Source organism: Stylophora pistillata, chromosome 8, assembly GCF_964205215.1.
Source record: "Stylophora pistillata chromosome 8, jaStyPist1.2, whole genome shotgun sequence".
NCBI lineage: Eukaryota > Metazoa > Cnidaria > Anthozoa > Scleractinia > Pocilloporidae > Stylophora > Stylophora pistillata.
In genome coordinates, this window is record NC_142526.1 from 27339151 (window position 1) to 27355751 (window position 16601).

General features: G+C 39.3%; 2 protein-coding genes across 5 annotated transcripts in view; both read left to right on the forward strand.

Moving 5' to 3' along the window:
• Positions 1 to 254: 254 nt before the first annotated feature.
• Positions 255 to 9661, forward strand: LOC111323947 (zinc metalloproteinase nas-4). Its single transcript, XM_022927411.2, has 6 exons — positions 255 to 1189; positions 1448 to 1621; positions 2507 to 2627; positions 6180 to 6373; positions 7016 to 7246; positions 7775 to 9661. The coding sequence occupies exons 1-6, from the start codon at positions 1027 to 1029 to the stop codon at positions 8065 to 8067; spliced, it is 1176 nt and encodes a 391-aa protein (XP_022783146.1). The 5' UTR covers positions 255 to 1026; the 3' UTR covers positions 8068 to 9661.
• Positions 9662 to 11099: 1438 nt separating this feature from the next.
• The window catches only part of LOC111324186 (dynein axonemal heavy chain 8), a 75080-nt gene continuing 69578 nt past the window's right edge, over positions 11100 to 16601 (forward strand). For all 4 annotated transcript variants that reach the window (XM_088731870.1, XM_088731872.1, XM_088731871.1 and 1 more), the window contains exons 1-4: positions 11100 to 11871; positions 13294 to 13464; positions 13859 to 14063; positions 14252 to 14657. In XM_088731870.1, coding sequence (XP_088587996.1) covers positions 11198 to 11871; positions 13294 to 13464; positions 13859 to 14063; positions 14252 to 14657 — 1456 coding nt within the window. In that variant the 5' untranslated portion in view covers positions 11100 to 11197. The remainder of the gene's footprint in view (positions 11872 to 13293; positions 13465 to 13858; positions 14064 to 14251; positions 14658 to 16601) is intronic.

A 16601-nucleotide genomic window follows, 5' to 3' on the forward strand; every position in this document is an offset into this window, starting at 1 on the left:
CAGCATGAAAATTTTGGAATTAAAACCACGTGTGAGCTCTCACGTTATGTTTTTTTCTCCTTTACAATTGTTGATGTACTTTTCCCTCGAGACTTCAAGTCACCAAAGTGACGCAAACTGATGAAATAGCGTGTACCATCTAGCGATACGAGCGTAGATAAACTGTAATTGCTGTTGACAATGCCCATTGGTTTGCGTGTTTTATTAGTCGTCCAACTGTCACTGCAGTATATAAACAAGGAGGTCATCTTAAAATTACAGCTATTGTGTTCCCCTGGTGCTCTACTCTAACTTGCCACACTCTGTTGGTCACAGTAAATGTTATCCAGAGTGACCGTTTTTAAACTTGTGATAAAATCATTCCCACTCGCTCTCGAGACCGGCGATAAAATCCTTTTGATATTGCGCAGATTGTTACGTGTCTCCGCTAACGTGCGTCCGTTTGCGGTCATCGTAGAATCTTATGCGGGCGAGGAAGGCAAAACCAAAATGAACGCATCCTAACCGCTTTGCTCTCACAGAGTTTACCGTGCTGGCAAAACAAGGACTTCGCGAGGCTGGTGTTATGCAGTGATAATGGGTTTCCACTGTTAGCACCACAGGACTTTATCGGCTTGTCTAATCCAAAGAAATCAGTTAATTCACTTCCATCGCATGCCAGAAATCTATCGATGTTCAAGATCTTAATTCTACGCCGCTGAAGGGTTTGCCAATGTGTTCATCGGGGAGCTAAAAGGCAGCGGCTGCTAGCCGTGTGACAAGAGAGAGGCATAATTCCATGTCGGGAAAAACCAGCGGAGCCAACTGTAAATTGTAATTGACTGTCAATTAGTCAGTCGCAGCTTGAATGACGGACACTGGTGTTTCTGTTTAACTAGTAATACCGCCCACCTCATCCGATTCTATATAGAAGCTATTTAAATGGAATGCCTGTGACGCCACTACGCAAACTGAATCTTGAATACGGCGCAAACCTTTCTCATTGATTTGAACGCGTATCATATGCTACCGTAAGGCACAGGAGCCATGTTGGTTCACCGTTTTGGTCTTGGTTTAATGTTTGTGCACATCGTATACCTATCGGCAATTCCAATTCTCCTTGACGACAAAAAGAAAACTTCTAGTCTTGCTAATGGCTCGGAAGAACTCGAGCCCTGGGAAGTGAATCAAGAAGTGATTGGCCGTAGAGGTGTGCACGGCTTCTGTCCGTTCTTTGAATAGCTGTGTTTATGTCTCCAGACTTGCAGAAAATCCTTTGATTTGCCGCTCGTTCGACGTTAACGCTAACCACAAAAGTAGATCACGCGCAGACCGTGTCAAACGCCGCGGAATACGTTTGGATGGTTTTTGAAAAAAGAGCGGAATCCATACTTGAGAGCTTTTTTTTTATTATTATCCACCGTAATTAACCTCAAAAGTAACATCTAACCAACTGGCATCTTTGCAGGTAATACGGCTTCTTTTGACGGGTGGACTCTCTACCAGGGAGATATCGTTCTAGACTGGAGAACACGCCTTCTCATCCAAGGAGGACATTTCCGAAGACGAAGAGCCGTGAAAAAATTACAGACCTCGCGATGGCCAAACGGAGAGATACCTTATGTCGTTGACAGAAACTTAGGTAAGTTGAAACCGATGTTTTGAATCCTTACACTCGTCACCTTGACATTACTTTGAGGTTGGCAGCCAAAAAAGTTGCGTTCAGCCAGATTTGTAGTAAACAATAAACTGAACTGAGTGTCTCAAACGTAAGAAAACGATTTTTCCATGTTATTAAGACTTCTTAGTGTAAATGAAGTATTTTAATCCCCCGCAAATAAACCTCAAGTCTCAGAGCGAATGGGGATCCAGTATTACAACTGTATTTTTACTACTCTCCAAGAGTTTACCGGGCTACCTCAACCCACGCGACAAGTTATGTACAGAAGACTTATGGGAATGTTTCTTCGTAAATTACGGCCTTTTTCACCCCGTCATAGCAAGTTTGAGCCTCTTCATTGCTCGCAAACATTTCATCAATTCAACAGCGGCATACCTAACATGTTTTTAAAACGTAAACGTCGAGAATGAGTACGACAGATTGAATTTTTTGCCATCAAAATAACTCAGAATGCATTTCTCTGTAAATATGTGTAGTGGATATAGGTAGCTTGAGCAATTAATCACACGACGTAATGTAGTCATGAGGATGTCGAAGTAGAGATGGTTAGAGTTTAGACAATAGCCTGTCATTGTCCTGCTTAATTTTCAATGAAGTTTACGCTGACATTGAATATTTTAAGCGATAAAGGATCGATACGACGAGTGGGAAGCCGTGGAAGAGCACACAGTTCCAATTTCGTAGAGTGATGTGTATGCATGAAGGCGGAGCCACGTCCATTTTTAATTGATGCTGTATTCTTCTCTATCAACAATGGCCCCATCGCCGTCAATTTTAATTTAATTACGATATAAAACTACTCAATACGATGCCTTTCATTCTCGCTTTGTTGTTCATTTCTTGTAGCCACGAAAACCAAGAGGGAAATTAGAAGAGCTCTTAAACACTGGAAAAGAAGAACGTGCCTTCATTTCCGTCATAAGCGAGACGGTGATGCCGATTATATTCGCTTTGTTTACGAACCAGGGTAAGGATTATTAGTACCTCTCACTTTGACTGAAATATTAATGTATTCCTTGTTTTCCGGTTGCTCTTAATACTTTCACAATGGGAAACACACGCAAGCAGCTACCTACTAAATATGACAACATAAAAGAGGTTATTGTAAAAGCCGCTAGTGCGAGGAAGTAGGCTAATTTTAAGAGTGATTTTTCCTTTGAATATGTTTTTAGCGCGTTATTTTCTGTTGTTGTTGTTGTTGTTGTTGTTTTTTTTTTTTGTGCCATTTTAGATATAACAGGGTCTTTGTAACCGTTGTAACCCTTTTTAGAAGTTCAGACCACTAAGTACCTGCTATCAAAATCATCAAAAAAGGACCACACAAAAAGCCGAGTTATTTCAAGGGTTCAGTACTCTAAATTGCTAGCTCATTAACACTCTTCTTCGGTGACATTGAGGAAAGGAGTGAGTCCGGAAACCCGATGACATTTATATCGTTAATTAACTCATTCAAGAGTGGTCAGCAACGAGCGTGGTTACTGGCAGTGCGCTGCACATACCGGAAGAGCATTGATTCTAGTGTTGTCTTAGTTTTCCTTTTTGCTTTCAAAGCAAACAGAAAAAAGAAAACATGAATAGCTACTTACAATGGCCAAACATCAGAAGAGACAGCAAAATAAAGAAATGATTTGATTAATTGCCGAGGCGATAAAACCAACTTTGAATGGCGAACGGCCGTGATTTGCTGGCCAGGTGTGGAATTAACTACAAACAAACATTTGACAGTTTTTCTATTGTTTACAAATGTCAATAATAATGAAAATTTTTATCAGGACTTAAAATTACCTTGTGACTTCAAGGCAGCCCAAAATTTTCGCGTCGCTTTTGGAAAAGATATTCTCTCACCTCTTTACCACCTTTACGACAGTACAACCGCTGTACTATAGAACGCGACAAGAGGTTTACCGACGCACTGAAAACAAGATTTTGTCGCCAGTTCCGGCATAAGACTTCACAACGATGATTAATTGCAATGAAGCTAGAAATGAAAACAATTCCTTAGGGTTTTTTGTTTTTCTCCATTAGCCTTATCAGGTCTTGAACACGTATTAAACTAAGAGACACAAAAGTGAAAATAGTTCCCGCTTCTCGTGTGATTTTCCGTGTTGTTCCATCATTCAAACTTTTTTTTATTTTTCATTAAAGCATAAAAGATAGCTAATATTATGCAAAAATTGGGAAGTGGCTGTAACAGTTTAACTTTGTAAACAGCTTTGGACCCTACTTCCTTGAGATGTCCAACGAGCCAATCGCCTACCTTGAACAAACTTAATTGCGGTGGAGTTTTGTCCGGTGTACACGTGGCGCCGCCAGTGATGCTTGTGACCACCGAATTCTTGAGCATACTGCTTTTGGATAAAAACATGGCCTGCTGCCCACTTAAAATCACGAAAATAATCCACCATTTAATTAAAGAGTTCTTTTTGGCTTCAATGTGGATAACACAAGACGCTAATTCAATCGTTATGTTTTTCAACTGTAAAGCTTATAAAAGCTGCAAAGTGCCTTCTTCGTGACAAGATCGTTTGTTGTTTTAATTATTCATCAGTTGTTTTTACCATTTCATAAAAAAATCAATTGTTTTCACTTCTTCCAAACCAGATCTAATTACTTTCGTCAAACTCTTCACCCTTATCTTAATCTTTGATGAGATGAATTTTGCAATTCGGAGAAATTTCTGGCATTCCCGCTCTAAATTGTCATCTCCATTGGCTCTCTTCCAAAGTGCGAAAACATCGCTATTGTCTCAACCTGCCTTTCAGATACTTCACCGAGCAACGTGGCTTTTCTCTGCAGGTATGCCCCGACTCTCAAAACATATCTAACTGAAAAATATTTGTTTTGTCAAGGTGGTTTTGTAAACTGATCTGCGCATGTTTTTGACGAGCTTTTACTATAACACGACAAAATAAGCCTGACGCAAAAACCATTGCAACTATCCCAAACACGGCAACAGGTTATCTGGCCTTGACAGTCTCTCTTATTTCGGCCGAAGCAGACAGATGAAGCTGACAATTTAATTAGTTTGTTGCGAAAATTAACAAGTTGAGTAATATGTTTTATCAGACAGTTCCTGTATGAATTTCATTGGCCATCTGTCGCTAGGTTTCACTGCATAGGGGTTTCTCCTGAACACCTTTTCTTCAAAACAAGCCCACGCCGGCTGTGCAAAAGAGCTAGAGGTCGTATTTTCAAAGAGCACCCTTTGGAAGATCCGTTGGTATTTTTTGCCCAAATCTTGCTTTGTTTGGCGAGATGTCAAAGGTCCGCTTGAATTCAAAACAGTGTCCGCTTGTTTGTGTCTACTGGCAAACAGCTGTCGATCCATGAGTTCTTTGCATTCACCTCGTGCTCCCGAAGAATGTTTTTGACGTTTTCTTTAGTCCTAGTAAAATTCTTCTTCGAATGAAAGACAGATATCAGTCAAATGCTGGTTTCTTTTCATAATATCAGGAAATAATCTGACCCATAAACATGATAAACTTGACACTCATAGGGTCGGAGACTTTAAGGAGCGCGCTAGAGTTTTGCATGTACTTTTTTCAGGAAATCTCATCATTGAGACTAAATCAGTGATTCATAGTAGTCCATTTTACCAGGTTACATAATGTCGAAGAGCCTTTTCACATCATCTTTTCTATGAAATTATTGGCAACAATTTTTCTTCGAATCTTGAAATCAGATTTCACCATGACCACACCTTTTATGCTTGCCGAGTATTGATTTGTGCGTTTGTTTGTGCCGATCCTTCAGATTGTCACGACTGCGTATAGATAGTCGCAATTTCTAATCGCTGCTTCATATTTTTTTCGAGGAGCAAATGTTAGTTTGTACGTATATAGATCCGTGTAAGCTCGCGCTTAAATACCTCTGGCTAATTAAAAAACGGAAAGCAATAACAGGACAACAGTCACACTTACAACGCACAACTGATATCATTCACTATGATATTACCGATTTAATTTCACAACCAGTGAATGCTTTGTGAACTCTCCAAGGAATTAGTTCGATTGCTGACCAGAATCATTTTGATGCGTTCTTGAGCGCGACACTAAACTCTCACCTTTTCCCAACCCAGAGATTGGAAACCCACCAAACGGAACAATTTTCTATAGTGAATAGTTTATAAAACTCACTTTATCCTCTTAGCCAATCAAATTCAAAATTTAAAACCAATCGTGACATGGTCCTACACGTTTTCCCGCGCTTCAAACTACAGTTTGAATTCGCTAGTTTGCTACTTTGCGTTTTTTTTTTTTTTCGGAACATATCAGTTCTTTTAATTGGTTGGCTTTCCTGAATAGTTTGGTATTGGTGTTGGTTTCAGTTTTCGACACTCAATTAAAATGCACTTCAGCTGTCAAGCAAACCTTACGAATTACTGCATGGTGAATTTCGATGAATTGGCATCCATTTTTGTAAATGAAACAGTGCTCCGCCGGAGTACTAATCATTCTCAAGAAACCAGAATAGTTTCAGAGTTTGCCTTTTTCTTATAATCATAACTACTTGTTTTCAGATGCTGGTCTTACGTGGGCCGAGCAGGAGGGGAACAGAAAGTTTCAATAGGTGCTGGCTGTGAATTCATGGGAACCATCATTCACGAAATTGGTCATGCTGTAGGTTTTTGGCACGAGCAGAGCAGGCAAGATCGTGATCATTACATCAGGATACTCAGGGAAAATATTCAGACAAATGCAGTTGACCAGTTTAGTAAGTGATATTCATGTTCATTTGCTCTGATGGAGGCTTACGCTATGGGAACTCTTTACGGCGGCCAATTTACATCATCAATCAAGTTGATAAAACTAAACTATGTGATATTCAATTTCAGTTCCAGCGATAACAAAATTTACTATTATATTACGGAATAACCATAGTCTTTTGCTTTCATTAATCACGTTTGTTGGTTTAGCGTTTGAAAGTCAAACCCTTCGGGATCCTGATCATTTCAAGTGTTCCTCTACCACTGTGTTACAGGAAATACAGCTTCCAAAGTCACTAATCGGATGTACGAGTCTATGTTCTCTTGTCTAAGGGTCTACTGGGAGAACAATCGAAGTTCTTGCAAGTATCTGATTACGCCTGTGTCATTAGCCATCGGTGCATCTTTAATCAACGGATTTGAATTAAATTGACCAAAGTAATTTCTACGTTGATAATAGCAGTGATCTCACACCACAGAGCATTTCTTGGATATGATTTCTTTTTTTTTCACTCATCTTAGTCTTTAAAAAACGCTAGTAGGTTCAAATGCTGCAAGCTTCTTTAGATACCTTACTAAGCTCTTAAGTTGTCGGTTAAAGTAAGTTGAACTGAGGTAAACCCCAACATGACTTCTCTCCTCTTTTCTAGATAAGATGCCAAGGAAGGTAATGGATTCTATGGGTTACGAGTATGACTATTTCTCCATCATGCATTATGGAACAAAGTTTTTTAGTAAAAACGGAAAGGCAACAATTAAGATTCGGAAAAAGGGGAGAAGGATTGGAGCTCAGATCGGACAGCGAAGGAGTCTGTCGTGGATTGATGTCGCACAAGTTCATGCCATGTATAATTGCAATAAAATACCATCAGAGGACTCAAGTAAGTTGAATAAGGCGGCGAACCATAAATAAATTCATCTTCACGTTTTCATTAAAGGGAAGTAATTCAAGTTCTCGTACTTTTGAATGGTAAGGAAGTGTATTCTATTCAAGTGCAAAATATTAGATGCCATGGTAAAGAGGGCAAAAACAATTTTTCTTTTATATTACTTTGATTCTTTTTAAACTCTCTTGTCCTATTAAATCCTCTTCTTGTACTCCATTTTTTTATGTCCCCGTATTTCAAGAGATCCCAGTAACTTACTCCTCGTCAATGTACACCCCTGTATCTGAAGTAATGATGGAAGTTAAGCTGATAGTTTCGAAAGAAACTGTTCGGGGCTGCGTCGGTGGGAGTAACAAAATAATTTGGATATATCAACAAAGTTGAAGAGGTAAATTGGCCACCGTAACGATTACAAAAGCTGACGTTTCGAGCGTTAGCCCTTCGTCGGGGCGATGATGGGAGTTGTCTATCTTCCATCAAGAGTTCAAAACTAACGAAGAAAACACCATCTTTCTTCTTCAGAAACTTGCTTCAATAGTACAACGGGAGATGGTAGAGAATACCGAGGACAGCTTAACTACACTGAGAAAGGCATCATGTGCCAGCCATGGAATGAAAGATGGCCGCATGATCCAGATGAGAGGAAACATAGAAACCAAAGTAGAGATGGACTGGGAAAACACAATTACTGTCGTAATCCGCGTGGAAGACGTGCGCGGCCATGGTGCTACACGACGCTTAAAAGGCCTGTATGGCAGTACTGTGACATTGTGATATGTAATGGAACAATTAAAAAGCGCGAAGAGGACACTTGAAGCGAGATTCACGAACGCTCGAGAGAGTGAATGTTACGTGAGCGTTTTTATAGCATCTAGTATCTGCGTGAATCGCTCAGCTTGAGCGTGATGGTTACGCCTGACCTAACATGGAATCGTCATTCGCTAACGATGTAAAACTGAGTGAGGACAAATTATACGATACAAGAATTGACTACTGTCTTTGGAAAGGCACTGAATCCAGTCATCGCGTCGAGCTTTGAGATCTTATTGACTTGTACAGAAAATAGGGATAATTTATAGACCTTCAAGAGACAAAGTATATTTAACATCGGTGATGAAAGGCAATTAATATTTTTACAGGAAACCCAAGGCATGAAAAGTAACACCGAAAACGCATGTCCTTGAAAAGCTGCGGTTTGAACGTGTAAATAACTCGTGATCTCGCCGACCTTGGCCTCATGGCGGCGAAAGGATGAACATCGCAGCATTTTCCGGGTACTTTAATAGTCCTATTAAATCTATTGATATGTCCATATCGAGTCGACGCTGATGTTTTCATGATCATGACTTGTTACACTATCACCATTTGTCCCGTCGAAACGTTGAAGCTGAATAGTCATATTTATCGGGGTTTTACGTAGGCGGTGCAGTCAAATTAGGCCAGAAACTTCAATTTCAAGGATCTAACGACGAGAATACAAATCAAAGTTATTCTTGGCAACAAATTCTATTCACACCACTTTTTATCCTGTGGTTTTGACGACTGCCTCCCGGCTAGGTCCACCAACTCGATATAAGCTTTTGTTTAAGGGATTTGCAATATTTTTGGCCAACTTGTAAATTCTGGGCGGTTTTGTTGCGAAAATACGAGGAAGTTTCCTGTCGTGGCGTAGGATATATAACATCACGTACGGCCCCTCAGTTGGTAATAATAGCCCGTGCGTTGTCGAAATACTGAGTGGTTTTGCTTTGTAGAAGCATTCTTGTAATCATTGCCAATTATTATGACGCATTCCACCCACGCCTGAGTCTTTGTCCTAACCGGAACGGGTCCGAAATCTTCTGTATGTATACTGTAAAGACAATTCTAATTTAATGAATGTTCACTTTTTATTACACTAAATGTTAGTTGACGCTCCTTAGTATTTATGTGAATTTTGAAATCTGGTCTAACCTCTTTCATTTTGCGCACCACAGATAAAGAAAAAAGTACCTCGATGAAGAACCATTCTTTGTTTTATCATTCACTATCCACATGTTAAGAATGATTACGGAGTTTTTTCTACTTACAGACAAGACTCGTCAACAGTCCTCGACTGAAACCGACACCCTTCCTTTGTTGAAATGTCAATATGTAAATTTTGATAAGGTGGTCGGTAGGACGGGTAAAAAGGAATAAAATCTGCATTAATTAAGGAATGGATATTTATTAGCCAAAAATCGGAACTCCATTCAACCCTCTATTAGCTTCCGAAATTTATCATTCCCGATCGATAGATTATAAGAAAGAAGAATAGTTTAGTTTATTGTATGGATACAAGTATGGAAAAAAGATGTCGTGTAATAATATATGTTTAATTTAATTAACTCACTTATGGTTAAACTGAATAAAATGATGTACGATATTGAATTCGTTGTTTAAACTGTTGCAAATGTTTTCATGTTATGCCTGACATTTTATACCAGAGGTGGATCCAGGAATGTTTGATTGGGGGGATCCAAACTTTGGTTCAGAAAGGACTGTTGGACTCTTTTGAGGCAGATTACTTCTCCCCCACACCCCCCACACTTCCTCCCACCAGTCGCGGTTGCACGTTATAATTCATTGGCCGCTTCCCGTTTACTTGGAATCATTAAAAAAACCAGCCAGTTAAAAAGTGATGTATGATCCTGTCTCAAAGTTGTAAGCGGGGGGTGATAGGGGGGGTCCTGACCCCTCGGACGCTCCCCCTGGATCCGCCACTGCTTTTTCAGAGCACTTTGAAAAACTGAAATTTTCACCTCGTTGTCAGTGTTTGTCTTTCATGTTTGTTTCTTTGTTTGTTTTTGAAGAACCGTTTGCTGATTTGGGCATGAAAGAAACCTTTGGAGTTTAATGACGTGGAAGGAGACTGCTGATGGTGCTTTTTCCAGCATTCTTAGAAAATGTAGGGCTTCAAACATAAACATTCTCACAGTCATTTTAGAACTCCACCGTTGGACACGACCGGTCTGAAAATCGCTGCTCTTGCAATTTTTATTACATTCCGTTCTTCTTCCTCCAGATACATTAATGTTTGCAATAAATTTTCCTGGTGACAAACTGATTATGTCAGAAAAGCTCCATTGCAATTTTGATTGCTTGTTAAAGTATCTTCCACTTGAGTTTCGAAAAAAACCAAAACCACAGATTTCACAACAGCCATATTGGAGAGGTTAACATCATCAGTCAATCAGAGCTCCGAGTAAAAACAGAGACACCGCATAAAAAGCGGGAAAACGCTAATGACCAGATCATGATTGGCTCACTTTTGAATCAAAGCGATGACACCTCAGGCGTTGCCAAATATAGAGAAGTTAATAAGTCCCCCCCCCCCCAAAAAAAAATAAAAAAATGCTATTTTGTCTTCTTCGGTACGCACGGGATACGTTTCAGCGACATTTATTCTCCCCTGATGCTAAAGTACGCCCTCCTTTGTATCTGAGCAACTGCGCACCCACCCCTCCTCTAACCCTAACTTTTCACTGGTTGACTCTTATTGGGTTAGGGGAGGGGTGAGTGGTAAGCTTCTCAACGTGACTGACATTACCTACAAACACTTAATTTTGGAGCAAAACAGACCAAATCGTAAAACTTATGCTTGCTAGGGTTGACGAAATCTTCTGCTAGTATGTACTTGAATCACTCATTTTGTTTTACTATTTCATCATACCAAGTTATTCCACTGAACAAAGCTATTTTTCTGTCGTATTTTGGTTTACTCTTGTTTGGTATGGGCAAAATTTTTAGCTGCATAGCTATACCTCCCACTACCCTAGTGGGGGAAGAGTTTCTCTTACATCCGGGACCTCGTTGCCCAGTGCTTGGCTACCGAATGACAACAAAAAGGAGGGAATTTCGTCTGAACATTTCCAAAATAATGTGCACTTCATGTAACTCATTAAGCACACAGTATATTTGCTAGATATGGATGAAAGACACTGGTGGTTTGCTACTAAGCTTCAGGAAACTTTTCATATTGGGCCTTATGACAGCCCTACGATGCTCGAGGACTTTATGGCAGAGCAGACCACTCTTGACTACATTAATGACTTTTTGGCTCCTGAAGGGCATACAAAGTTGTTTTTCTACTGCCCTAAAGCGGATCCAAACAGTCTTCTGCCCAGGAAGATGAATGTAGCTAGCTCGTGTGCAAAGCTTAAAGAAGTCATGGATGGAGAAGCGATCTGTTTGTACTTCATTCGTTCTAATTTGGAGCGCGTCATCGACCCTACGTGCGTGGAAAAGGAGGTGTTTTGTGGCGAGATCAAAGAGAATCCTTTGGTGCATTTTAGTTCGTTACTCTCTGAGATATTCTCTCCGATTCTGCACGCACAGAAAGATTGGGGTCATTCCTCTGAGGAAGAAGTTTCGCACTTTTTAAACCAGTTAGACAAGTACACAAACACTTTGAGTGAGTATGCTAATGCTACGATTGCACCTCAGCAGATTTTGAAAAAACCAGAGTCGCAAGTCACCTCTGATTTTAAGCAGAACAGAGCAGCAGCAGTGAATCCTTCCATTTTACTGGAGTACGAGAATCTTGTTTTAGATTGGATTGTGACTATTGAAAATATACTCACCGATGGACTAGAAGAAAGGTACAGAAAACAATAATCATTATGTTTTGCTGTGATTGAATGACTTTTTTGGGTCTACATAAGCTTATATTTCAATGGGATTTGGGTTTATGGTGATCATGATTGAAATCTCTAGGGTAAAGTCATCTGGAATTAATGAGGTCAGGGGACAGGTGCCTTTGGTCAGCATCCAACTGCAATGGGTGGTCATGGTAATTTAGAGTCGTTTCCACCCAAATGATGATCTCAACAATAGAGAAAAGAAATCCAAAAGCCCCTCTGAGGCATTGTGTCTAATGGAAGCTAAATTACAGTTATGGTTGTTGACCAATGCTGCCTTGATTAGCTCAGTAGACACCAAATTGACAATTGAGGTCATTACTGTGTTGCATCTGTAGTATTTTTCCAGTGCATGTGCAGATTATGGCAGAACTCAAAGATATCTTGGGTGGGACAAGCAGTAATTCCGGTGTGCAAAAGGAAACCGAAGAATTTGTACATGCACCTACCATACTCTGCAGACTGGGCCTTTTCTTGGGGATAATGAGGACTAATAGTTAAGATATCAGAGAATTCACTGAATTGCAAATATCATGAATTAGCTTTCTTCAGCTCAAGCTCTCTTGTATTCTTCTGCAAGTTAAGAGTATCTGCACTATTAAAGTTTCCATATTAGGAATGACTAGAGTTCATATCCACAAAATTGGACTCTAAGGTGTCCAAGTACCATGATAAATAAGTTTGCGTGCCCTGCTTGTACAAGAGAAGTTCACTACTCTTTACAAGTTCTACAGTCTGTTATTGACTGGTAAAGTATCCAACCAGACTTTGGAAGGCAGGGACTTCTCACACTCTTTGCAAACGAATTGGATATCCTTCTGACCTTTGTTGTTGGTAGGATGAATAACACTGTCCACTGGATAAATCTCTACTCAGTGGATAGTACAGTACTTTTTGTCATCAGATGTCCTCTGCATCGGCCACCATATTTATCCATTGCATAACATTATCTGCTGTTTGAACGACTGGCTCTTGTCATTTTGGCATCAACCTCTTGGTCAGGACATATTTTTTATCGGTAGTTTGTAGGGCTGTTAAACCGACTAATAAGAGGAAAGAAAACAGAGCAGCTTGTTAATCCTTTGACTCCTATGATTGACCAAAACAGAATTTCAATATCAAGTAGACAAGTGACGAGAACAAAGAAAAATATTAATTAGGGTTATATTAGTTTATCTAATACCAAATTCTCAGGATCATAACATAAGAATTGTATGGAGGACAGTAAGAAGATTTTGTAATGAGATCCTGGGAGACTGAGAAGGTTAAATTCTGCCCTCCTGTCTTGACTAACCAGTTTAAATTGTGTGCGGAGAGCCACCACTGATTGATCGTCTGGAATAGGTTATGTGCTGTTTTTAATTGGTCAATTTCTATTTGTAGATTTGATCCTTTTTCTGGCCCACTTGGTGAGATGGATAAGTGGAAACGTAGACAGAAACTTCTCACAAGTGTCACTGACCAGTTAAAGAGCAAAGAATGCAAAGGAGTGCTTGCCATTCTAATCACAGCCAAATCTAAAGTACTAAAACGATGGAAGGCTATTGATGCCAGGTACATGTATGTGACTGTAAACTATTTCATCTCTAGATGGCAATTTAAAGAGAAATTTGAAAGAGATAAATGAACACATCAATAAGTCTCTGCAATTGACATCAACTGATTTTTTGATAAACTAAGCAGATGACATTGTCTGTGTCCATGGTAATGATGATTATGAATTAATCTACTCCAGTTGCTATGACTTGGAGGACTTATCCCACTTTGACTTATCACCTGTTCAAACTGTTCACAAAATACATTTAACTTTTTGTTTATATTTTGTGACATTTTCTTTCAATTAAAACTCCCTTCAGCTGCACCTCACACCATCTCTCTTTGGTTTGAATGTTTTTGAAATTTTACAGGAGCATTAAACAGCTCATGTTGATTGGTTTTGTTAATTCAGCATTACTGATGCATTCAATGAGACCAAAGATAAAGTAAAGTACTTGGAGTCACTGCGTAAGTACTTTGATCAACTGAATGTGGGTAACTCACTGGTCAACATATGTGGCCATACTCTTCCTGGACTAATGGCAAGTGTGCGACAGATGGATGCAATCTCACGATACTATGCCAGAAATGGATACCTAGGGCTGCTGTTTTCAAAGGTAACTTCTGCCCTGTGCAGATCCAAAAGTTGTCTAGTACAAGTAGTTTGTATACAGTCTTTATGGATATTGCTACTTTGTTATCATTGATTTTGTTAGGAATAAAATTTTGTGACTTTTGTGTCAATGAACTGCTAATAACTGTGCATGGATGATTTATAGTTTGTTGTGGATTATTGAATTGTTAGATCACCAATCAGCTAGTGCTGGCTGCAAGAGATTACATAGAATCCAGCACCACAGTCCTAGAGGAGGACAAACTCTGGACAAAGGTTCAAGAAGAAATAGACTCTTCCTCGAGCCACTCAGCTCAGCTGACAAAATTGAAGGGTAAAAGAAGGGGAAACAAAGAGATCATATTCAGTAGTGATGAAGGATTTCTTTCTCGGCTGAACGTTTGTCTCTCCATGCATAAACAATACCGTGATATGATCAGGAGTTTAAGAGAAGGCCTTGGTGGGTCTCACTCCCTTTCTATGACACCCAGTGCCCTGCAACCTGGAGGAGCAAAGCGTTCTGTGATCACTAACAGTACTTCAAACTTGATGTCATCAATTGCTGCTAGCAGCCCCATGAGACTCTCATTTTCTCAAAGTAGGTTCAACTTGATATCTATTTCTAAATAAATGATAGATTGTCTTATTCACCTGTAGGTTAAGCATGTATCATTGCAGTAAGCACAAATTTAAAATTTTGATGTGAATTTTTTTAACCAAGGTTTGAAATATGCCAAATACTTTTTATTGTACTTGGAACTTAATTAATATGTAAAATGCTCTGTATAATATTATTATACTTAGTATCAAAAACTTGATCATTAGATAATGTAATTCAAGAGTTTTCATTGGCTTAGCCATCATGAGTTATGAGCCATCATACCATGCATGCACAAGAAGATGAGTTAAACCAAAATAAAGTTGGGAAGATTTATCTTATATTTTGGGGTGTATTTTATAAAACAATTATTCCACATGTGCTAGTTGAATAGGAAAAGACTATAGCATACACCCTATGCATAACGAGAAGAGACTGGGAGCGATAAACGTGAAAACGAGGTTAGTTGGGCCTTGTTAGCTCGTGTTAAAATATGGCCGCTCATGACTCTGTAAGTAGCCGCCTTTCTCAGATTCTTACGGAGGAAGATATCCCAGGAGCATCGTTTCAAGGAAGAAATCCGACTGCTCTAAAATCAGATGAACTTCGTTTTTGGTTAAAATGTCGTGGCGATCCAGCAAAGGGGTTAAAAACAAAGGCACAATTGGCGAAAAGGCAAGTACAGTATTTGTCTGTCATGCGTGATACTTCTTAGAATTAAACAGATTTTAATATCGTACAAGAAGATCAAAGGATTTTAGGAATTACTTTTCTAAATGAAATGTTGATGAAATGATTAATAGTTTTTCAACTTTTCATTTTAAAGAGTTCTTGAATATGTTGCGTCTGGTCGTGATAAAGATGTTGTGGATCCCAATAAAAATCTGTTATACACACGTCGGAAGGAGAGACAAGAACAACTCGGTCAAAGTGATGCGATGTCTGAGGAAAGAACTGTTAAATTTCCATCAGCTGGATGGTCTACAAATTTGCAACGCATGCCATTATTCACAAGGGCAGAGATGGATTTACATATTTCTAAATCTGGAAAAAACTTGGACAAAAATAAACAGAACCATGCGGTTCCAATAAGCATGAAAAAAGCAAAAACATTTCTTGTTGATGAATATCTGAAGGACTTAACTTGCGCAAGTGACAACCATTATTTCTTTTTTAAATGCTTGTGTTACCATAGTTTCAAAAAAATTGAATAAAGGCTGATAGTTTCAAAAGAGACTGTTTGGGGCTGCGTCGGTGGGAGTAATGAAATAATTTGGATATATCAACAAAGTTGAAATGGTAAATTGGCCACCGTAATGATTACAAAAGCTGACGTTTCGAGCGTTAGCCCTTCGTCGGAGCTCCGACGAAGGGCTAACGCTCGAAACGTCAGCTTTTGTAATCATTACGGTGGCCAATTTACCATTTCAACTTTTTTGATATATCCAAATTATTTCAAAAAAATTGAGCCACCCCATAAATTACAAGTTGCACTTTGTTTAGTAACTGGAGCTGTTAAATATGCCTCATGTACATGTGTAGCAGGAACTGTTGGTTTTTGCAATCATTTGCTGGCTGTTATGATGAAACTCTGTAAGTTCAGCTTGTATTGTTGTCAAGATATCAAGGACTTGGAAAATGACTCTGATACATGACACAAGCTAAGGCTTGCACTTCAAGTTTACAACTATGGCACAGGCCTGTAAGAGGGGATAAAATCAAGCCCCAACCTGTCATGGAACTTGAGGTAAAAAAGGTGAATTTAGATGCAGAATATAACCCTGATAGTGGAGTAAGGTGTTTGTTGTATGAAGCTAAGAAAAATTTGGGTACACAGGCATCTGATGAGGCTTTGTTAAAACACAAACATCAAAAGATCAACCCTAAGTTTGCCCTGTCTCAAATTATGCCTACTGGTTGTACCAACTTACAGGAAACAAAATT